This window comes from Odontomachus brunneus, unplaced genomic scaffold (genome assembly GCF_010583005.1).
Source record: "Odontomachus brunneus isolate Ranch 3 - 2012 unplaced genomic scaffold, Obru_v1 Obru_scaffold_002, whole genome shotgun sequence".
NCBI classification, from domain to species: domain Eukaryota; kingdom Metazoa; phylum Arthropoda; class Insecta; order Hymenoptera; family Formicidae; genus Odontomachus; species Odontomachus brunneus.
In genome coordinates, this window is record NW_022639452.1 from 2,216,984 (window position 1) to 2,238,637 (window position 21,654).

The 21,654-nt window shown below is 41.0% G+C and overlaps 3 protein-coding genes across 8 annotated transcripts in view; all 3 read left to right on the forward strand.

Annotated features, from left to right (window-relative positions):
- LOC116841804 (transcriptional regulator ERG homolog) overlaps positions 1-6,833 on the forward strand; it is a 53,514-nt gene extending 46,681 nt beyond the window's left edge. For all 5 annotated transcript variants that reach the window (XM_032810203.1, XM_032810187.1, XM_032810212.1 and 2 more), the window contains 2 exons: positions 1,282-1,519; positions 3,136-6,833. In XM_032810203.1, coding sequence (XP_032666094.1) covers positions 1,282-1,519; positions 3,136-3,472 — 575 coding nt within the window. In that variant the 3' untranslated portion in view covers positions 3,473-6,833. The remainder of the gene's footprint in view (positions 1-1,281; positions 1,520-3,135) is intronic.
- A 3,536-nt stretch (positions 6,834-10,369) lies between these two features.
- On the forward strand, positions 10,370-12,153 carry LOC116842268 (pyrimidodiazepine synthase-like). Its single transcript, XM_032811222.1, has 5 exons — positions 10,370-10,588; positions 10,668-10,773; positions 10,964-11,210; positions 11,305-11,526; positions 11,601-12,153. The coding sequence occupies exons 1-5, from the start codon at positions 10,564-10,566 to the stop codon at positions 11,715-11,717; spliced, it is 717 nt and encodes a 238-aa protein (XP_032667113.1). The 5' UTR covers positions 10,370-10,563; the 3' UTR covers positions 11,718-12,153.
- Positions 12,154-14,221: 2,068 nt separating this feature from the next.
- Positions 14,222-20,014, forward strand: LOC116841707. 2 transcript variants are annotated; one of them, XM_032810000.1, is made up of 4 exons: positions 14,222-14,640; positions 15,256-18,600; positions 18,671-18,785; positions 18,845-20,014. In XM_032810000.1, the coding sequence occupies exons 2-4, from the start codon at positions 15,370-15,372 to the stop codon at positions 19,024-19,026; spliced, it is 3,528 nt and encodes a 1,175-aa protein (XP_032665891.1). In that variant the 5' UTR covers positions 14,222-14,640; positions 15,256-15,369; the 3' UTR covers positions 19,027-20,014. The 2 variants fall into 2 exon arrangements, with proteins under 2 accessions (XP_032665891.1, XP_032665901.1); XM_032810010.1 differs by having other exon boundaries at positions 14,222-14,517.
- The last annotated feature ends 1,640 nt before the right edge of the window (positions 20,015-21,654 follow it).

Genomic DNA, 21,654 nt, shown 5'->3' on the forward strand with positions numbered 1-21,654 from the left:
CTTTTAAAGGGCGATACGGGGGGTCCTTGGAAAACAACCATGTAATGGATAGGTATATTCCACGCGAAACTGTGAAAAATTTCTCAAAAAGAGCGAGTCACATGGAAATATCAAGTCTCTCCGCCGTTTATCCGGCGAGATCGTTTCACTGCAACTGCTCTCGTGTGATTCAACGAGAGCTGTCACTATAATCGAGCGAGGGAGGTTGCTTGCCGCGCCGCAAGGCCGAGTCACAATAGTGATCAGATTCGGCATTATCGCGCATTCGACGTCGTTACGATGTAACACATGATGCAATGTAAATTTGTTGCGGATTTCTGCGCTTATTTACCGTTCACCTCCCGGTCTTTTTTCGTTCTACTGTCGGCTTCGTCCATCTTCGACAACTGTGATTGAATTTTACTAACATTACGCGGAGAAAACTCTTATGGTTGCTGCAACCACATTCTCTATGGTTAGGAGGCCAATTTGTGTGCAAATTCAAGTTAAATAGATGTTATAAAAAAATATTGCTGTCGTTATATGTCGTCATTGTTACAGTATACAGTCGTCACTGCCGCTAATTTGGCTGCTATACAGGTATCGAGGCCCACACTAATAGACCTTACTCGAAATTTATCTCACGCCAGATACTCAAGACTGAAATTCAAGTTATATCAGAGTTTCTCATTTGAATCGTACGATAGGCGTGACATTATATTTGTAATTGCAATTCAACTGAAAAGCTCACATATCTAACTCTGAGTTCAGATCTCGTCTGAGACAGATTTTAAGTAACTATTAATACAGACCTTAGAGCGCCGCTCCAACACGTACAGGACAGGTGGCAAAGGAGGCCAGTGTACTATTTCCTAGAATAGTACGGTCTCTACAACCTATTTATTAGAATAGTACGGTCTCTACAACCCTTTCGTATGCATGAGCGAATAAAAATAACATTAATATTTCATCATAGCTGCTACATTTAGCCAAGTGACGTCTCTGATGTTTACTCCACGTATGTGACATGATTGCTCCGAGTCCGGCGCGAGTGAGTGACGCTAATTGGATTGTAACTTATTGATTTAATGCAATTATAATATTATTTAATATATCCGTCTCGATTTCGCTTCGTAAGATACGCGACGCTTCGCACGCGCGCACGTGTTTATGACAAGTCCGATGTCTCTTTGGAGAAGTCGAGAGTAAAACATGCCGCTTGTATCGATCAGTTCACGCCTAGCCTAAATTAAACGCGACAATTTCTCACGGCGAAGCGCTGAATCCGTTGTCACCTCGCAGATCCCTACCAAATGTTCGGAGCGACGAGCAGTCGGCTCGCGAGCTCCGGTTCCGGTCAGATTCAGCTCTGGCAGTTTCTGCTCGAGCTCCTGTCGGACTCGAGTAACGCCGCGTGCATCACGTGGGAAGGAACCAACGGCGAGTTCAAGTTGACCGATCCCGACGAGGTGGCGAGACGATGGGGCGAGAGGAAGTCCAAGCCTAATATGAATTACGACAAATTGTCGAGGGCTCTGAGGTGAGTTCGCCGAAACGACGGCACCGCTCTTTCTCCAGCTATACCAGCAGACTGTAATTCTCCGCGAGACGCAACGGTTAGCAAACGCGAACGTGTCACGCGCGACAACGATGTTTTTTTTCCTGACTTTTTTTCTCTCTTTTCCTCGCCAACGTCAAATGGAAAACCCATTAACGGGCCATCATTTATGTTTTGACGAAGTTTCGGGGAGAAAGTAAATTCGTTCGGCACATGAACATTCGCATAGCTGTGTGCTCGCACGCGCGCGCGCGCGCGTGTGTGTGTGTGTGTGTGTGTGTGTGCATGTGTCGATGTGTCGTCAGGGTTCAGGGGGTGGCGGCCGGGAGAGGAATTTCAATCACCGACAGTCAGACCGACGGTAGACGCGGCTATTATTTTTCCATCAGATCCACTGATTATATTACACGATTGCTCTCTTTTTGACGTCCCTTCGCTCACCGTGTAAGAACCCCGCGGACAAGAGAAGCGAACTCGTTCCCGACGCTCGCACCGACAACTCGCTGCCTACGTATTTGCGCAGTTTGCTTAAATTAATGAAATCACGGATACGCAGCGTAATATCGATTATTCTCGCGACTCGCGTTATTTCGATCGTTTCTCTCCCGCGATCCTGACAAAAGGTCCCACCGTCGCGCGTCGTACGCACTGAGAGGAAAATATACAGTAATAATTGCAGTCGCGGCAGAAAATCACTTTTGTGGCTACTATAGTGTCAAACGCAATTTTATATTAGTACCTTTGTACTAATATAATTTGTAATTTTGTATTAGTATTTTATATTATAATGTATTACTACTATTTGTTACCACTTTGCTATTATTTTGTAATAATGAAGGTGCAACGCGTTACTTGTTGTTGTGCAAGTTGCAAGTTATTTTCTTTCACGCCCGAAGAGAATATTTTATATAGTACGATTTCTTTCAATTTTACTGTTTCTAGTAATGTGGGATAGACCGTCAGTAAGGTATATCTTGTTAAGGAACATTTTGCTCGAAACATAGCAAACGTTTTAACAACACATTTCGGTTCCTAAAATCCAAATATGAATTTTCAATCATATGAAGTGAAAGGGTAGTTGATTACTGTAGAATGTCGATTATTTATCTCTCGGCTGTAATTTCAAAATTCTGTAGCAATTTTCACTGTAAAATTCTCCCCATGTAGTGCCGATTCGCAGTAACGACGCTTTTTCTTTTTTCGTTAATGATGATAATGGTAATGAATTATTTCCAATATGTGACGAGTAACTGTAACGCGTTGCTTTTAGAGAGCAGCTTATCAACTCTGACTGCCATTATTTAATGGTGGAAATAATAAGAAAATAGTCTCTTAAAGAGAATCAGTGAATAGTCAGTTATGATATCAGTTATGAGTATAGCACTTTCAGTGTTATACTTATAACTGCAATCAGTGTATATTCACTGTTTTCAGTGATGTTTGACTGATTTATTTTAAAAGAATACGATGGACACCGAAAACGACTGCAATTTCAACGAGATCAATCATATTTTTCTCTCAGTGCGCAAGAAAGGTCTCACGGGGGATGTTAGTGAGATCCCAGCGACGGCAAGTGTCAATCCGCTGTCTGTCCACAGGTACTACTACGACAAGAACATCATGACGAAGGTGCACGGCAAGAGGTACGCGTACAAGTTCGATTTCCAGGGGCTGGCGGCGGCGACGCAGCCGGCGGCTGCCGATCCGGCGGCTTACAAGTACCAGAGCGAGCTCTTTATGTCCGGTTACGGCCACGCCAAGCTGAACCTGATGCCGCCGCCGGCGGCCTCGGTCTCGGTCTCCGTTCCAGGCGGTCTCTTCCAATCGGCATCCAGCTACTGGTCGACCAGTCCAGGCGCGAACCTGTACGCCGGCCATCACACGGCCTCGGGACACGTACCACCTCATCTCGGCACCTATCCACACTATGCATGACCCACCGCCGAGCACTGGGGTGCGCTGGGCACGCCGCGTTGAGGGCAGCGTTTCTATCGGGAAAAAGAGGAAAAACAGAAAATGGAGGAAAAAAAATACGAACCGTCGCCGTCGCCGTCGCCGCAGCCGTCGTCGTCGTCGTCGTGGTGGTGGTGCCGTGGCTGCGTAATCGAAGAATACCACACCGGCTCCCCGACCCCGCTTCCGCGCAAACACACGGAACGTACTCTCTGCTTCAGGTACTCGCACGCGAATCTGCCCATTCCGCGTGTCCGTTTTCGCCGAAATCTTCATTACGGTCGCCTGATAACAGATCTCGAATGAGCCGTCGAATATTCCGAGCAGACGCGCGTTATTTTCTTCGGGAGAAGAGTGAGAAAGAAGTTCAGGGGTTGCGTTTACAGCGAGATGCAAGAGAAAGATGTCTGTGAAACGCGGACGCAATGAACGAGAACGCGCTTGGGCAGATTTCGTTGCCCGAATCACTCGGTACGCTCGTGCCGTTCAATATCGTGTGCAATACACCGTCGCAACTCGGTTGCAATCTCGGATGCAATACCTAAGCAACACGTCGTCGTAATTAACGGTCATTTATAAGCCTCCTGTGTATAGGGGCGATCTCTCCGCGCGTAACGAGTGCCCTGCGGATTTTGATTCGCCGCGGCCGACGGTGCGCCCCCCAAAAAAAAGAAATAAAGGAGGAGAGAGATAGAGAGAAAGAGAGAGGGAGAAAGAAAGAGTAAAGAAACGGAAGAGTTATTGTAAGAACGTTGTACATACAGTATAATGCATTACGTTAGTACAGGGTGTGCGTCCGTGAGAGGATTCGCATGAATCTCTTTACCGTTGTCGTTACCGTTGCCCACCCCTTCGCGAAGAATAGACACCCTCCGTAAAAATTCCCATCAAACCTTGAGCTAAAACTCAGTTAATCCTTTACCAAAGACGTAACCAAAGAGAATTAGTGTTTTACGTTCTTGTCCGAAGAGAATTAGTATTTTTGTTTACAGTGACGTGAATCAAGCGAGAGAACGCGTACTGCGGTCACCTGTGTCCGATGAAAGGCTTGTTACTGATATTGTGAAATTTTAGAGAGATTGTTCCGTTTGTGTGTTACTTTTTTCTTCCCTGACATCGTCTTGTTTGGTCACGCCGATCCGACTTGCGCTTGTCGACGTATTCGTACGTAATTTCCCTCACGATTGACGTTCTCCCCGAGCGAGAGCAGAATGTGCGATCGCATGACGGTAAATTGAGCATGCGGAATCGTCTGATCCAAGGGAACGCGAGCTCGTACACGAATAAGAAGCCGGCGGAAAGTTGTTCCCCCCTTCGCGGAATCGCCGGCATAAATACGGTTGGATTAAATCGGGCATGTGTACATTAAAAGAACGGAACGTGTATTCACCGTGTTACAACCACTCGATAACTTGAGTCATCCTTCGCGTCCTTACGCGACCGTGACGCGTAAAGCTGTGTAAATCTCGACTTCCAGGGAGGTTCCGCGCGCGATCGCTTGCTCACACCCCCGACCGTGAGAGAAAGAGAGAGATGTACTCATGTTCGATTCAGACCAAAACTAATATGTGTATCATAAACTCTTTTAACTTATTTGTTACGTGAAGAGACGGGTGGAGACGCCACATATACGTATACCTACGGTCAAATCGGACGAATCGAGCGTGCGGGAAACGATCGTCGAACGCATGAAACAATATTTATACAGCTACTTTTATCGACACGTCTGGGCTCGCTTGAGCGGGAATCGCTCGTTTCTTTGACGTAATTTTACAACGAAACCCGCGTTATCGCGTTCTCATCACCTGTCATCAGAGGAAGAGAGAGGGAAAGAGAAAAGAGAAGAAGGAAAAGAAATAAGGAAAGAGAAAGAGAGAGACGTAGACGATAATTAAAAGTACAACTTTTAAGTCATATCAATTGACGGCAATCACACGCAATCAGAATCGTACTTTCGCGCTCACACGCATACATATACACATAAATATACACGCACACATACATATACACGCGCACATACACCATCCCTTTTTAAAATCAACGTGAGACATATGTGGTCGCTCCACCCGTGTCGAGACAGAGGGCGGATTGCCGAGATCGGGTTCGAGTTCTGATCGGGAAGCGCATAGACTCGCGACGTCAATCGCAACGCATGCCGTATCATCACGTTTCCGGTGCACGAGCAACAACATTTATCAACTGCTTCTCGAAAAACCAGATCTTACGGGAAACAGTTTAGAAATTTAGCTGTGATCGATACGTAGGAGCCTAACACTAAATGTCGCAGATATCGACGTTAAATTCGGGCTCTCCTCTGCACATCGCACTCGACTACTTCCGTAGTCCGCGAAGAGACCACTAATCATACGCGATACCCCGACATGAACGATGAAGCGCGAGCAACACGAAGGGAAACGACGCGATTTCCCGTCGCGAAGTCGCGAGGACGATCGGAGGACCGTGCTTCCGCGTGCGGACCCTCGACGCGTCTCGGCAGTCCGTCCCGAGATGAAGACAGGCGTACCTCGTGTCGAAGAAGCGTAACTCCTCAAGACATATATTGTACCATATTACTCTAAGTAAAGTGACCCTAAGCATTCCTAGAGTTAACTTTAACGATTAGCGCGCGACCCTCGAACGAATGGCCCGTGGGACCGATCGTGCGATCGGCACCGCGACGGGGAACGGGAATCATCCGGATAGACAGTTTCCGGATCGGTCCGACGGGTCGCGAGCGTCAAGGGCGCTCATGTAGATAGGGTGTTTTCATGTTTAGCGTAGGCGTGTAGAGAATTTAGTCTTAGCGCGAGAGTGCGAGCGGATTGAGTGGACGTTAAAAATCGGAGGGAGAAAAAGGAAGAAAGAGTGTGTGCGAGTGAGTGAACAAGAGAAAGAGAGCCTGTCCATGTATGTGTGCTTGCTCGTGTGAGTGAGTGTGAGAGGCGCGTGTGCGTTCGAACGGGCGTGATTTCGAGAGTGGAGGTGAATAATAATAACTACGATGACTATGATGACGACGATGACAATGATGGATGAGTGGATGAACCGAGGGGTGTCTGGCACTAGCGTAGATCGCGTTAAGTTAGGTAGATAAGCGATCCCCCCATCTCCCCATCACCCACCCCCTCTCGAAGGAGGGCCGAAGAACATGGTTTCATCGTTTTCGATAGCGGAACTGCTAAACTACGGCAGACAACAATCAACCGGGCCCAGAATCGCAAAGTGTCGCCGCGGGAAAGCGGGGGAGCGCTGTTGTTGTTCTTGTTGTCGTGCGCTTGTATTAAAGTCGCCATGTTCTAATTAAACGTGCCGACGGGGTTGTATCGGTCGTCGGCAAAATCGATGGGACTTCCCGTTTTTCTCTACGTTGTCTCGCGTCCATCACCACCTCATTTTTGATTATGTGTGCGACAAGGAGCATGTACACAACGCGTATACCTCGTATGACGCAGCCGAGGAGAGAGTCCGGAGCGAGAAGAAAATAAATGGGAGAATGAGAAGAGAAGAAATAGAAGAGGAGGAGGAAAAAAGGATCGGCAGTTTCGCGGCTTCGTCTCTTTTCCCTCTTTCGCCCCCTTTCCCAGTCTGTGCGTGTGTGTCATGTACGTACGTGTAAACGCGTATGTGTAAACGAGTCTGGGGAAAAAGGAACGAGACAAAAGGAGCGGAGACACAAAGAACGGTTGTAGCGCGATGGTGAAGGAGGAGGTGATGGAGGAGGGAGGACGAGGAGGAGGACGAGGAGGGAAGAGGCACGCGAAGGCAGATAGGAGAAAAATAAGCCGAGGAACACACGGTAGGTCAGTCTTGGTTGCTGGCGGTTGGCGAATTGGTCGGGTTGCCATGGAGAAGAGGGCCGGGGGTATTCCCCGGGTACGGCGGCTGGGTCCGCCCCAACGGGAAACCCCCATTCGGGAAATTCGTGGCGTCGCCACGCCGAACCTGCCGCGGTGCCGGAGGTTTAGCTCGGCTTGGCTAATCGATTCTGCTACCAATCAGCGCCCGCGCCGTTCCTCCACATCGTCCTCTCCACCACTTTACGCTCCTCTCTCTCTCCGCTTGCTCTCTCGTCTCTCCTTCTCTCTCTTTCTTCGTGATACTTTGTGCACAACTACGTCCACTACTAGCACCAACATTAACACCAACATTAGCACCAACACCGTCGTCAGTATACCAACACCAGCATTAAAATCAACGCCGACACCAACACCATCACCAACATTAGCTCAGCACTATCGTCACGTCGTCATTCATCGTCACGAGTTTCAGGTTCTGCCTAGCTCTACATTACTTCTATATTACCTACTCTCCGTCATCAGCTTTATCTTATAGAGTACTTAATATATACTCTTCTTCATCGCCTTAAACTTCTATTGCCAAATATAACATTTAAATCACTAGTTTCAATCATTTAAATTACTAGTTTCGTTGTCTTGTTTCCTATTCTTTTCTCTATCCCCTTATTTATCAATTATTGTATATCTTTGAAATGACAATATGAACAAGTCCATTTTTAAAAGCTATATACAAAATGTTTAAAAGAATCTCTTTAAATTTATCACATATTCTATATTTAATTTATTTTCAAATATAGATAAATCGTCTTAAATTCTTTTCCAAGAAATATTTTTTAAGCTATGTATACACACACACACACACACGGTTTATGAGTAATTAATTAATTACGTAGTCCTCGAAGTGATTGATAGACAGCAGAAGCCGTCGGTTTTAATTACGCTAACCTAGTTTCGATAGACGAAGTGATTCAAGCCAAATTACTAAGTTATAACCATATTTTATTTAATCCCATCAAATGATAATGATCGTTTATTCGACGCAAAAGGACGCCTGAAAGCGATTTAGGTAAGATTATTAAGAAGCGAGACATCTCTGTGTCTAAGAAATGTCATTTAAAAAGTCTCGATATTTCAATTATCGATTATCGATTGTTACGAGTTGTTACGAGTCGCATATACAATCCTATTTTCGGAATTTTTAACTTTACTTTTTGTTTTACATTTGGAATTAATTTGGATATTTGGCGATTATACGTGTGCTTTTCAATATATCCTTCAAAATAAAACTCTAACCATAAGCAGAAACAAATAAAATAAATAGCGAAACTAGCTAACTGTTTAATTTATTCGAGAGAAAGAGAGAGATTCATTGATCTAATAATTACGTATAAATATAACAATAACATGTTGAAGAAATATGGATAAATTATATATAAAAAAGAATAAATAAATTAATATAATTAAATAAACCAATAGCTGTTGTATTATACTGTCTCTTAACCTATCTTTCACTCGTACTTATAGGAAGGTAAAGATTCGTTTGGCTTTAGTCGAGTCGTGCTATGGCCTTAGTCATCAATAAGTATAGTGGCGACTCACAGCGGAAATTTCAGAACTAACTTTTGAAAAGATACCAGAGATATGAACATAGATAGCCAAGATTCAAACCTCTTGTGAATCAGGCTTTACTCGACAATGTTAGATGGCGTTAGATAGACGTTGCAAACTTTGACCTCTTATAATAATTAGGGCCAATTATTCTAACATCTTAATAAGCTACTTGATAATTAAATCATGTCTGTCTTCGTTTTTTCTCCAAATTTTCTCAAATTCGTGTTAATTATTGCTTGAATTGTGGTAAAGTTAAAATGCGGTATTAAAAATCGGATCGAATATTTGAGCTATTCAATAAAAGAATAGCTTTCTAATGGAGAATTGAATTCTGTATTAGAAAGCTATTCTCCTATTGGATATTGGACGTCGTACGTCGGACATCGGACGCGATGTGAATCCTGCATGATGAGAGGTGATCTCGTTTTGCGATAGTATCGCTGCTAGCTCGCTTCGTGCTTACGTCGCGCGATCTGTTCATCAGTGGTGAGACAAGAATAGAGCGATTGGATGTCTCTCCTTTTTTACCTTACTATCATTGTACGGAAGTATATACAACGGGCACAAACTAGGCGCATTTTATCGTTACCATCGTGAAAATGCACCTAACCAACAGAGTAAAGGCGCACTTTATTAGATGGCGTCTTGAAAATGCGCCTAATGCCTGCATTCATAAGACCTGTTCTTTGTAGCTGCACTGCTGAACTGGTGCAATATATTGAAGTGAAACAAATATAAGTTTTCTCACTCTAACTTATTGCACTAGTTCAGCAGTGCAGCTATAAAGAACAGGCCTATAGTCAAGCCTTATATTTAAGATCTCCTTAAGTTTATCTTCAGATGTTCTACGGATCATTTTATTGGCTACAGAGTATCTGAAGATGAACTTAAGGAAGCCTTAAATATAAGGCCTGACTATGAATACGGGCATAACTCTGTCCATTGAATCAGGCTGGTGGCCGCTTTTATGCTTTTTTCTGGGTATCTACAGCATCCATTATAGATTTGAATAATCGATATTTCAAATATTAATCCATACTGAACGCTCAAACGCGAATTGATCTTTTTTTCGATGTAAATTTTGTGTTAACGAAAAGTCTATACTAGTCGATAGATAACCAATTATATTTATGATTCAATTTATTTACTTTTACTTGTGATTAATTTTACGTGGAATAATATATTAAAAGACATATATGTGTGAGTGCTGAATATTTATTCACGCATCCAAGTAATCAAAATTGTAAATAAAAATAAAAAATTCTCAAAAGTTGAGATCATATCTACGACTACTAAATTATGCAAGTTGACGGTTTTAACAATTTTTATATTAATATCAAATGAGATATTCTAATAATAAAAATTAGTATGCTTTACTCGATATTTATATTCTATAAAATATTTGATTACGTTTTGAAATGTGTTTGACACACTTCGACGATTCGCGGGAAAAGGATACGAAATCGATAAAGAAGACCGCATATATGTGCCGCGATAGAAGCTCTCTGTCATACTACATGTGATGTTTACGATTTCAGTGCGGGGAGAAACTTGTAGTCATCGATATTTATTCCTCGGCGCGGTCATATAACGGAAATGTCAAGTGTTATTTAAAACGTAAAACGAGTTCTTTCGACGCAGCCGGCAACTAGGACTAGAATCAAGATGAGCACGAAACATTTGAGCACCGGTAGGACAACATATTTATATTGCGTAAAATTATAAAAAGATACGATTGACGAAAATGCTTCAGCTTGTGGTTCTTTCAGGATCAATACCACCGCCTCTCGTACGTGGGAAATTACGCTTGTACAGCATGCGTTTTTGTCCGTACGCGCAAAGAATATTGCTCGTGTTGGACGCAAAACAAATTCCGTGAGCATCATTACGTTGCAAACTGTTGCCTTATCAGTAGATCTTAAACAATTAAGTTCTATTTTTTGTAAAAAAATATCTCTAAGCGATTCCTTTAAAATATAGTTATCAGATATAATTTCTACATGTATAATTTTATATTTCTGTAAAGAAATAAAAAGAATTTCTTCACATATTGTTTTATATTTAGGTATGATGTAGTAAATATAAATTTAAAACACAAGCCAGAGTGGTTCATAGAAAAAAGCCCATTGGAAATTGTTCCATGCATTGAACTTGAGGGAGGACATACATTATATGAGAGCCTGATTATTGCCGATTATCTGGACGAGGCTTATCCACAAAATAGACCACTGTATTCATGTCAGCCTTTTGCAAAAGCCAGAGATAAGTTATTGATTGAGAGATTTAAGAATGTGATAAACATAATGTATAAGGTATTTATTACACTGATTTTCTATGTATTCATATACTAAGTTTATATCTCTGTGGTACAAATGTTAATTGTATTTGGATAAAATTGATTTGTAGTTAAATAAAGCACCAGCATTGGACCAGGGTCTATTCAATGAATTATTGGCTGGTTTAGAATTTTATGAGCGGGAGTTAGTCAAAAGAGCAACAGCTTTCTTTGGTGGGCGCAAGCCTGGAATGTTAGATTTCATGATATGGCCATGGTGTGAAAGAGCTGATGCAATGAAAATTCTACGAGGAGAACAATATGTCATACCTCGAGATCGTCTTCTGCGCCTGGTAATTTAACACTTTTATTGATAATCCAGTTTGTAAATTAGAACTGATTGTAAGAGTTTGTGTGTTTAATATAGTTTGAATGGAGAGCTGCTATGAAAGAAGATATCGCAGTGTGCGGCAGCTTCTTAGAACCTGAGATACATGCTAAGTATTTACGTAGTCACCTAGCTGGTGTACCTGAATATGACTAAATAGCTAATTAAAATCAGAGTACAATCTAAATCAGAGTATCATTCCACTTAACAATGTACTAAATTTGAGTGATACAAATATTCCTTTATATGTTGTCAGTGGTCCAAATGCAGCACAAACTTTATTCTATATAATTATATAAATATATATAGCGATTATATATTTATAGAAACAGAGAAAATTTATGTTTGAAATCTAAGATAATTATTATTAATGATTTATAGAACAAAGAAGCATTTATTTTAATTGTTGTCGACTAATATATAAAAATAAAGATTGCTTTTGCAAAAATGTATCTCAATATGCTTATCCTGGTCCATGCAATAAACAATTATATGTTATATGGGAAAGGAGATATTTCTCAAACATTGTGCTAATTTTTTATTTATGATGTATCCAGAATTTATAAATTTAGAATGTTTATTACAGTGATATTTTACATATACATGTATTCAGGCATTATACATTGAATTATATTTCTGTTTGATATTCATCTTTATGATACTCTCTAATGCATTGTGATATTGATAAGATCTGATTCAATAGTTATATTATTTATAATGAAAAAAATAATAAAATATATTGCAATTCTTCTAGGAGTTTCAGCCTGTGTATTAAGTTGTTCAAAAAATTTATATATATTTCACAAAAAAGAAAACTGAAGATCAAATTGATTATTACCCATAAAGATTGTATGTATTCTATTATTCAAAAATTATAAAATTCGCAATTTTTTCTTATTTCTCTGAGAGAGAAACCTTAATATATTTTTTAATTCTCCAATTCCCCCCTTTTAATCCTCAGTAGTAATTTCATCTTTAAATCCCTCTTGATTTTTTCAATATGACAGTCTTCATTTCAACCTTTAAATGCTTAACATATTTTATCTAAAAAAAATTAAAAATTATAACATCGTTATATATATTCTTGTGAAAGTCCTGCTTCTCGATAGTGTGGATTGCACGGAAACGAGTAAAATTAAACGAAGATAAATAAAGGTCATTGCACATGCAAAGACATAGCTGGATATGTAAGCATAAGATCGTATGGATAATGAGTGCGTTCAGCGAACTTAACAGTTGCACAACAGTTGAGCAATTCGTCAATGTAATTGGTCTAAAGTTAGAGATCTAACAGTAAGGACCAATAATCACTGACCGCTCACTGATCAGCTATGTTTTTTAAACGCAGCCACTGATATTACAACTCGTGATCAAAACAATCTTCAAATTAATAAAACAGAAATAAAAGTACGATAATTATTTCGATAATGGTCATTATTTGTTTCTAGCGGCGCTACCGATGTTGACAGATGTCTAAAGATTGGTTTACGATGGCCGTAATTCGTTATCTTATGCCGGAACCGTAAAAAATTGACTAATTATAGTCGAATTATAGAAGAATAATCTACTATGATTGGTCAATTTTTTACGGAGTCCGGCATAAGTTAACGGATTACGGCCATCATAAATCAGCGGGTACGTTCAGATTCTCTACCCGGGTGCACTCTAAAGGCAATACATGGGAGCGTTCCAGCGTCGAGCGTTAAAGCATTAGCCAATCAACGTATCAGGTCCCAGAAGTATACTTGTAGTTCTTGCGGAAAGTGGCACGTTGATTGGCTACCGCTTTAACGCTCGACGCTCGATGCTCCCATGAAAAAGTACCTTAGAGCTGATATTTCACGTGTCGTACGATAAGCTTTTTGGATACGTTCATTAGTTGACAAACAGAGAACCTAGAAATATTCTATTCACCAACCAATAAACGTATCTGAAAAGCTTGTTGTACGACACGTGAAATAGCACCCTTATGCACCGCGTCCGATGTCCGATATCCAATAAGAGAACAGTTTTCTAATAGAGAATTCAATTCTCCATTGGAAAGTTGTTCTCCTATTGGATATCGGACGTCGTACGTCGGACATCAGACGCAGTGTGAATCTTCCATTAGGCTGATATTTCACGTGTCGTACGACAAGCTTTTTGGATACATTTATTGGTTGGCGAATAGAGTATTTCTAGGTTCTCTGTTCGTCAACCAATGAACGTATCCAAAAAGCTTGTTGTACGACACGTGAAATATCAGTCTAAAGCGAGGAGCACACACTCTTGCATAAAGGCATAATGCACAACGCATAAGAAAATTGACCAATCAGATTTCTCATTTCTATTGCCATGATGAAAATAAAGGACTCTGATTGGTCTATTTTCTTATGCGTTGTGCATTATGTCTTTATGGAAGAGTATATGCTCCCCGCTTAATACTAAAAGTGCTATAGTATATGTAACATATACTATATAGTATTTTTAATAATAGAGTGCACTCGGATGAGGAATCTGAACGTAGCCCAAGATCGCCGATCACAAATGTCCTGATTGGTCACAGGTTGACTCAAGCTGAACCCGCAAAGCAGCTGATCGGGCAATGAACGAGCGGACTAGAGCCGCGCGACCAATCGATGCATACGATACAGTTTGTTCCTCAGCGCTGCGCCAGGAGGGGAGGCGATAGGTGCGCTCGCAATGTCAAACAGGTTGAGCGCATCCGCCGTGCCTTCCTCTTCCGCGAGTTGGAGGATACTTACGTCAGGCAATACATCCCGAAGTATGACGGCTGTCTTTTGAGACGCACATGACGACGATGTTCGCCGACGTCGCGAATCACCGATCTCTCGCATCGTCCTTGGCACGTCCAGTCGGAATGTCAGCCGCAACCGCAGCCGCGGCTTCGTCGCGGGTCCGAAGCTTCGTCGAGCTCGCGATGGACCGGCGTTCTCCCATGGATCGCGTCAATTCTGTACGTTGAGTCACATTTATTTTCATGCGAGCGTTGCGTCGCATTGGCTCGCAACGTCGCCAGCACGTTGACATTCAGCTCAAATGCACACACAACTCCCCCGCCCTCACACACATATATAAGGTAAATGACCCAGTAATTGAACCTCGTATCAATAATTGAAATATTAATAACATGTTTGCATCTAATATTTCTAAAAAGAACTTTGAAACTTTATTAAAAAATATTTCTTCACGTTAATTTATCGATATTATTTAATGGTTATTCAATCATTCAGTCTGTATTATTCGATAGAACATGATTCATTCTCTAGTTCAATTACTGATACAACTGGCACTATCTAATATTAAAAATACAACTGATATTTACTGATTATTTGATTTTCTGTTATTTTTCAATCGCTAACAGAAAATTTTATATAAATGTTAGTTTTGTTAGTAATCATTAATTATACATTAATAAAAATATTTATCTTAATTTTAATAAAATATTAGTTGTATCATTAATTTTGAACTAAAAAATAAATCATTTTTAATCACCAAATAATATAGACTCAATGACTGAATGCTCATTAAATAATATTACAAATTGGCACAAAGAGAAATATCTTCTAAAAAAATTTCAAAAACTTTTTTTAAATATTAAGTTCAAATATATTATTAATGTTTCAATTATTAGAGGAATGTTAAATTACTAGAACATTTACCTTATACACATACTGTTATGATACTCATGCAGTAATCATCAACGAAGTGACCGCTCCAACGAAAACGAAGGTGTGAGTAGTACAACTCGTGGTATGCTACGTGGTGAGAGGCAACACAGCTAGAAGAGGAGCAGGGGACCGGCGCTATGGTGCGTGTAATAACGGTGCACAACTTCCTGGGGCAGAATGTCAGCCAGATCGAAGAGCCGATGGCGATGTGCACGGCCAGCAGCCAGGGCCGCGAGATGCTCCTGCTGGCGTTGTCCACGCATTGCGTGGAGGTGTGGGACTTGATGAACTCCGACGTCAAGCTGCACACGGTTTTCCCCACGGTAGACATGATCAATCAAATGGCGCACTGCGCCAAGGGTGACTACGTCGTGACATTGGAATCAAAATATCTCAGAGAGAGCGTGAGCAATAATCATGTGAGTAGAGCCACTTCTAATTTTGTAAGGATTTACGTCAATTGGGCTGTGGTGAAGGATCAGAGTCAAGCAATGCGCGCCAGGATCGCGGGACGCGTTACCCCGAGTCTGAATCGGCCCTTGAACAGTCTGGAGATGATAGAGCTGCCTCTCAGTGTGCAGCCCACACTGGTCGCCTGCTGTCAAAGCACAGGTAACTTGCTGGTGGCTTCAGGGAACAGCGCTATTCTGCACGAGTTCAAGCTGGAGACTCAACAGGTGTCTAAGATGAAGTTCATAGATTTTGAGTCCAGACCATGGTCCTTGGGCTTCACATTCGCGCCCACCCATATGGAGATCATAGAGGACTTCATAGCTATAATGGATAATACGAATCTCTCTGTCTTTCGTCTCACGAATTCAATGTACGAGGACATAGATCAACTGAGCTCGTTAGCTTCGACGAATTCCTCCTCAGTCGACAAGACATCCATATCCACGGACTCGTCGCTTGTGGAGAACAGCAACAGCTTAGGGAACGACGATGTAACGCCACAAGTGGTGACCACGAAACCCAAATCCACAGATCAATCAGATCGCCAGTCTGAAAGCAACGAAACCGTGCTGACTAGTCTGATGTCCAGAGATAAAAAGCACAGAGGCACCAGAGGCGGCAACACCTGGTGCAGATTGGAGTCGAGCGACTTTAACCGAACGAGACCAAGTAATAATAAGAATTACATCGACTGGGAGCACTTGGTATGCAATGAGAAGGACGAGATGCAGAGACTGATCGCACAGGGTATCATTGATTCCAATTCGCAGCCGTTGACGGTGTGCCTGCCGTCAATAAGTCTGGAGAGAGCTGGACCGGGTCACACGCTGAGCCCTTTCGTGCTGAACTCAGTGGACGTCAGGATTTTCATCAAGACAACTTCGCCGGACGTAGGCTGGTCTGAGAATTACACCATTAAAAATCTATTGTGCTTGAAGATCAACGCCGGTAATAGCAGCAATAGCACCAAGTTGGACGGAGTTCTGGAGGTCTTCAGATGTTTGGTATTGAAGCCGTTGTATCTGAAAAAAGAGTGTAACATCACCAGCATGAAGAAATCTATGCTGCGGTCCGGCAAGTATAAGAACTTGCAGGGCGTAAGTTGTTTCGTTTGCACAATGCAGGAGGGCTACCTCTATCACTTTAACGCGGCGAGCAACAGCTCCATGGATGCGACGTGTTTGACCACTTACCCATTCACTGCGCCTGTTTATCATGTCGCGCTGGAACACACCGTGCTTCATGCGCTAACGGAAGCTGGTCTCGAATCCTATACTTTACGTCTGTCCCATCACATCGCCAAACTGTCGAGCAGTACCGACGGTACCAATCCCACAACTTGTCCTAGTCTCAATGAACCAGTCTGTCTGATCGGTTTGAGGCCGTTTCTAGGAATACAGAAGCTGTTACACACCAGAAGCTATATAGTTCTGCTGGCGAAAGCGGACAGCTCGTGGACTATGTATTCCTTGAATCTGCCTAGTCTTGAGAACGTATACTTCGACATCCTGAACGCCGCGAAGAATCACAGGTCCTCCAGCCCAAGCACCTACCGGCACCTGTTGGGAGAGGCGCACGCCTTGATACGTTTGGCGAAAGACGTTTTCTACAACGACAATAACGATGAGTTCGATGACGTGACACACAAAAATGATCTCAAGCTGAAGAATCTCTACAATCAGTCATGCGCGTTACTCGCGGATTACTACATACGATCGGAAACCGAGTCCGATTGGGACTTGTGCATACCTTACTACAAGATGTCTGGATTGAAACCTTCTGAGGTATTGTCCAGGAAGTGCAGCCAAGATGCGCCAGGGCTGCTGACGTTCTTGACGAACACGCTTCTTACGATGAAGAACGGTTCTGAAGCGGACGCGCTTTTCCAAGGATACAATATCATGGAGATCATCGGTAAGCTGGAGAGAGATAATCTGTTGAAGCTGATCTTCGGCAGCGCCATCCTAAGGGAGTACGCCACCGAGAAGCTAATCAACGTGCTGTTGACTCACGAGACTGATGACACCGTGAAGCTCGCTTTAGCGATTCTCTACATCCAAGCAGACAAGCAGAAGCAAGCGGAGAAAGCGTTGGAGTCGGTTTCTGCGCGATGCATCAAGCAGATCGTCCTGGAGCGCTGGGAGTTGCTGTTCGACGTGACCGCCATGAAGAAGAGGAGTCCTATGATCCCCACCTTCTCGGATTTCGCTGGCACCCTGATGCTCATCAAGAACACCACCTTTGCGGATATTCTCATACGAATCATCGAAAACGAAGGTACGTTGTCCTTGCATCAAATTATACAGGTGTTCTTGGAGTATCTGCCGTCGCGAGTTGGCAGGGATGGGCACAACGCGGCCGCTACGTTGCAAGCCTTCCTCGAGAAGTATCTGCACAACTACTTCAGCTCCAAATCCATGACGGAAGGTGCGATCGTGAGTAAGAATCAGGTGCGCGCAGACTTCGCCCTCGTCGAGGCGTTCAAGTTACTGGTGCGGTCTTATTTGGGCAAGCTGACGCAGACGAAGGTCTACAACACCGAGTCGAAGGAAAACCAGGAGAACGACAACGAATATTTCATGTTTGCTAAATACCGACCGAGCTACTTGAATAAAATGCCACCGTATACCAAGGATTATCAAAAGATCTTGAATATGAACGATTTTAAGGATTTAGCAAATGTCAACCACGCGTCCGAGAGCGAAAAAGTCGTACCCAAAGAGTTGTTCAAGTTGCAATCCGTGCTGTCGTGCGAGTTCCTGCCGGTGGAATGTTTGCACGAAGTCCGACAGTTTCTCGAAACGCAGAATATCGATGGAGGTTTGTCCCTCAAGACCTTGTGCATCCAAAACACAGAGGAAGTCACAACGATTCTGATGGATAACTGCTCGCAGGCGGTATTACAGTATGCGAAGGTAGTCTTTTTGCACATTGTACCGCTTTTCTGTGCATGCGCAGAATTCACCACTATTGTTTGTGTCTCAGGATAAGTATACCAAGGACACCGAGTGGAAATACCTTATCGAATTAACACGAGATAAGATCGCCATGTCAACAACGCAACAGGAGCTACAATGGCTGTATACGCAGATTATGAAAGGTGAGTCGCGCATAATTATATGCCGGCAAGCCGTGATTTGATTTGGTTTTCTTTCACAGAGATTATGAACTATTTGCCGCACGTGTTGTCCATGAAGAGTCTACATCGCATCTTACCGAGGGATGACATTGCGGCGTTTCAGAGATGCACCGAAATGTGCAATCAAATCATGCATGCGGACCATGTGAAGTCGTTGATCATGGAGACTGGGCAGCAACTCTTGACGACGCTGAAGTTTTGAAGATAAGCTTCTTACCAAATATCACTTAATTAGCTAGTCAGTTTCTTTAGACCAACTAGGAGGGGATTTTTTGATTCGGGAAACACGAGTACCGCAATATCGGTGTTTTTTTAACAGCGAAATACGGCGGAGTATTATTATATACTTGTGCACACAAACACACTTGCGATTAACTATTTCTACGAACTTTCAGACTATGTTCCTGATCCGATAGTAAAGCATGATGAAACGACGTTTGTTAGTCGATAGGCGTGCCGACTCACGCATTTATAACGATAATAGGCAACTTTCATCTTAATTATACATATATATATATATATGTGTATATATATATATATATATATATATATATATATATATATATATATATATATATATATATATATATATATATATATATATACACACATGAACAAAGAAACTCGGAGATAAATACTATAGATAGAAAATTTGTCTATAACTAACTGTTGAATCGCACGCGCGACTGCGCGTTCTATATAGATATATTATAATACGACTAAAAATGTAAAATCTGTCCCAAAGCAAGTGTGCGGTGCAGTAATTGAAATGTGCGAGATTTAAAGTAGCACACGTGGAGTCTAACAATTTGAAGTGCAATACCGTTTGTATTGAAATATTCGTAACAATTTATAATTGATCTTATATAGAGGTAATACTACAAAGATCGCCGAGTGCTACACGGAATTGTACGAAAGTTTGTTACGGTTAGTTGTCACAAATTCTGTCTGCTGTGGGACAGAAGGTATATCTTTAGTGAGATGAATTTTACAAAAATAGTTTTTATCAAATTTGTTGATCTTGACGACGTAGCTTTACGTAATCGACTTTTCAGTGTTACAAAACATGTAACTTTGATGTGCCTTTAGGAATGATTTCTCTTTATTAAAAATCTAATATAATTATGTTAAAATTGATCGATATTTATAATTCATTACAGTAAGATAAATATATAACACGTAATATCCAACAATTGTTTTTTATTCCTTTTTGTGCTTATTCCTATAGTTGCCTTTAAGCTACTAAATTTCTAGCACGAAAGGAAAAACAAAGGGTTCACGATTATCTGTTTATATCTCTTTAATTAAATATTTGATTATGTTAATATACATTAGAAACTGACGATCGTGTATTTCGTGCATAAAGTTTTATTTGTAAATTGCAATGTGACTGCTTTCACTTAAAAGGATGCTATGCTTGAAAACCGACAAAATACTGACTTTTTTCTGCAAAGTTTAAAAAAAAGTTGTATTGCATAGAATTATATATTCTTCTGAAAATACATGCAATAATGAATTGGAACATTGCTCAATATGTGATGAAAAGATTTTTTAATCGACATCTCGAGTTGTCAGTTGACGTAAATATTTATTTGATGCAAAAGTTCTGCAGCTTGTATATTACACGTGTGTTACTGTTAACGAAAATTTCAAGGAAATTTCGGTATCTTTACAACTATATTTAGAAGCTCAAAAATATACGAAAATTTTACAGAAAGATTTATATACGTAATTATGTTTCTTGCTAATATATAGTGAAACAAAGCAGTATACATTTATATAAGATTTATATGTAGAGGAAATACGAAAAGAGAGAGGATACCCAGTAACCAAGGAACATTAAATTACCGTTTAGAAACGTTGACTTCATGTGCATTGTTTAGACATTTTTTAATAATATTGCATTTATATTTTTTACATGTTATTTTGCGATATGATTTTTCTGAATGTTGTTTAAACGTTTTAAAAACATTACAAAAAATATTTTTTCAAATGTTACTTTAACATTTATTTGAGATCAATACGACATCTTAAAAATATTTCTGACGATTAAAACGTTATGGCAACCCTATTTCAACATTATTGAAACTTTCAAACCGCGGTCAAAGTATGTTTATAATGATATTCGATACAATATTAAATATTACATATTTGACAATATTACAGGTTCTTGAATATTATTGTAATAACGTTATATTAATGATTTCTTGCTTACTAATAGGGTAATAATAGGTAGTAAAGAATAGTAATAGGTAGTTTCATGTTAGTGACAATTGCCTGTACGTTATTAACGTTTTCGTTTGTCAGCCACTTCACTATTTCCTTAAAAGAACGCATGAGACAGCATCAATAAAAACGAGTTAAACACACGCAAGGTTATGGTGGAAAGTTACTTAAATGAAACGAGTGTGTAATACCGATCGCGAGAATGTTAAATGTTGAAGGTCATATATATAAATGGATCGCGGCACATTCTACATATAAGCAAATAAGAACGATGAAAATTTCGGTTTTGCCTTGGATTCTTGTGAAAGTATACCAATTTAATATGTGAAAGAAACTTTGAGACATTGATCGCTCTATGATATAAGAGACACGATAAATTATTAATAGCACTTTTTTTTAAGGAGTTCTTGATCAAGTTCATTGTCGGAGTGTCGTAAGATAGATCTTTCGGGGAGCAAAGACAGGAGATTATGTATCAACGGTATTCAGTAGTTAAATGCAAGTTTTATTTTTTAGTTACAATTTCTGCACAAAGTTAATAAGTTATTTTTTTACATAATAATGAAACATACTTAATATAACTTTATATATATATATATATAAA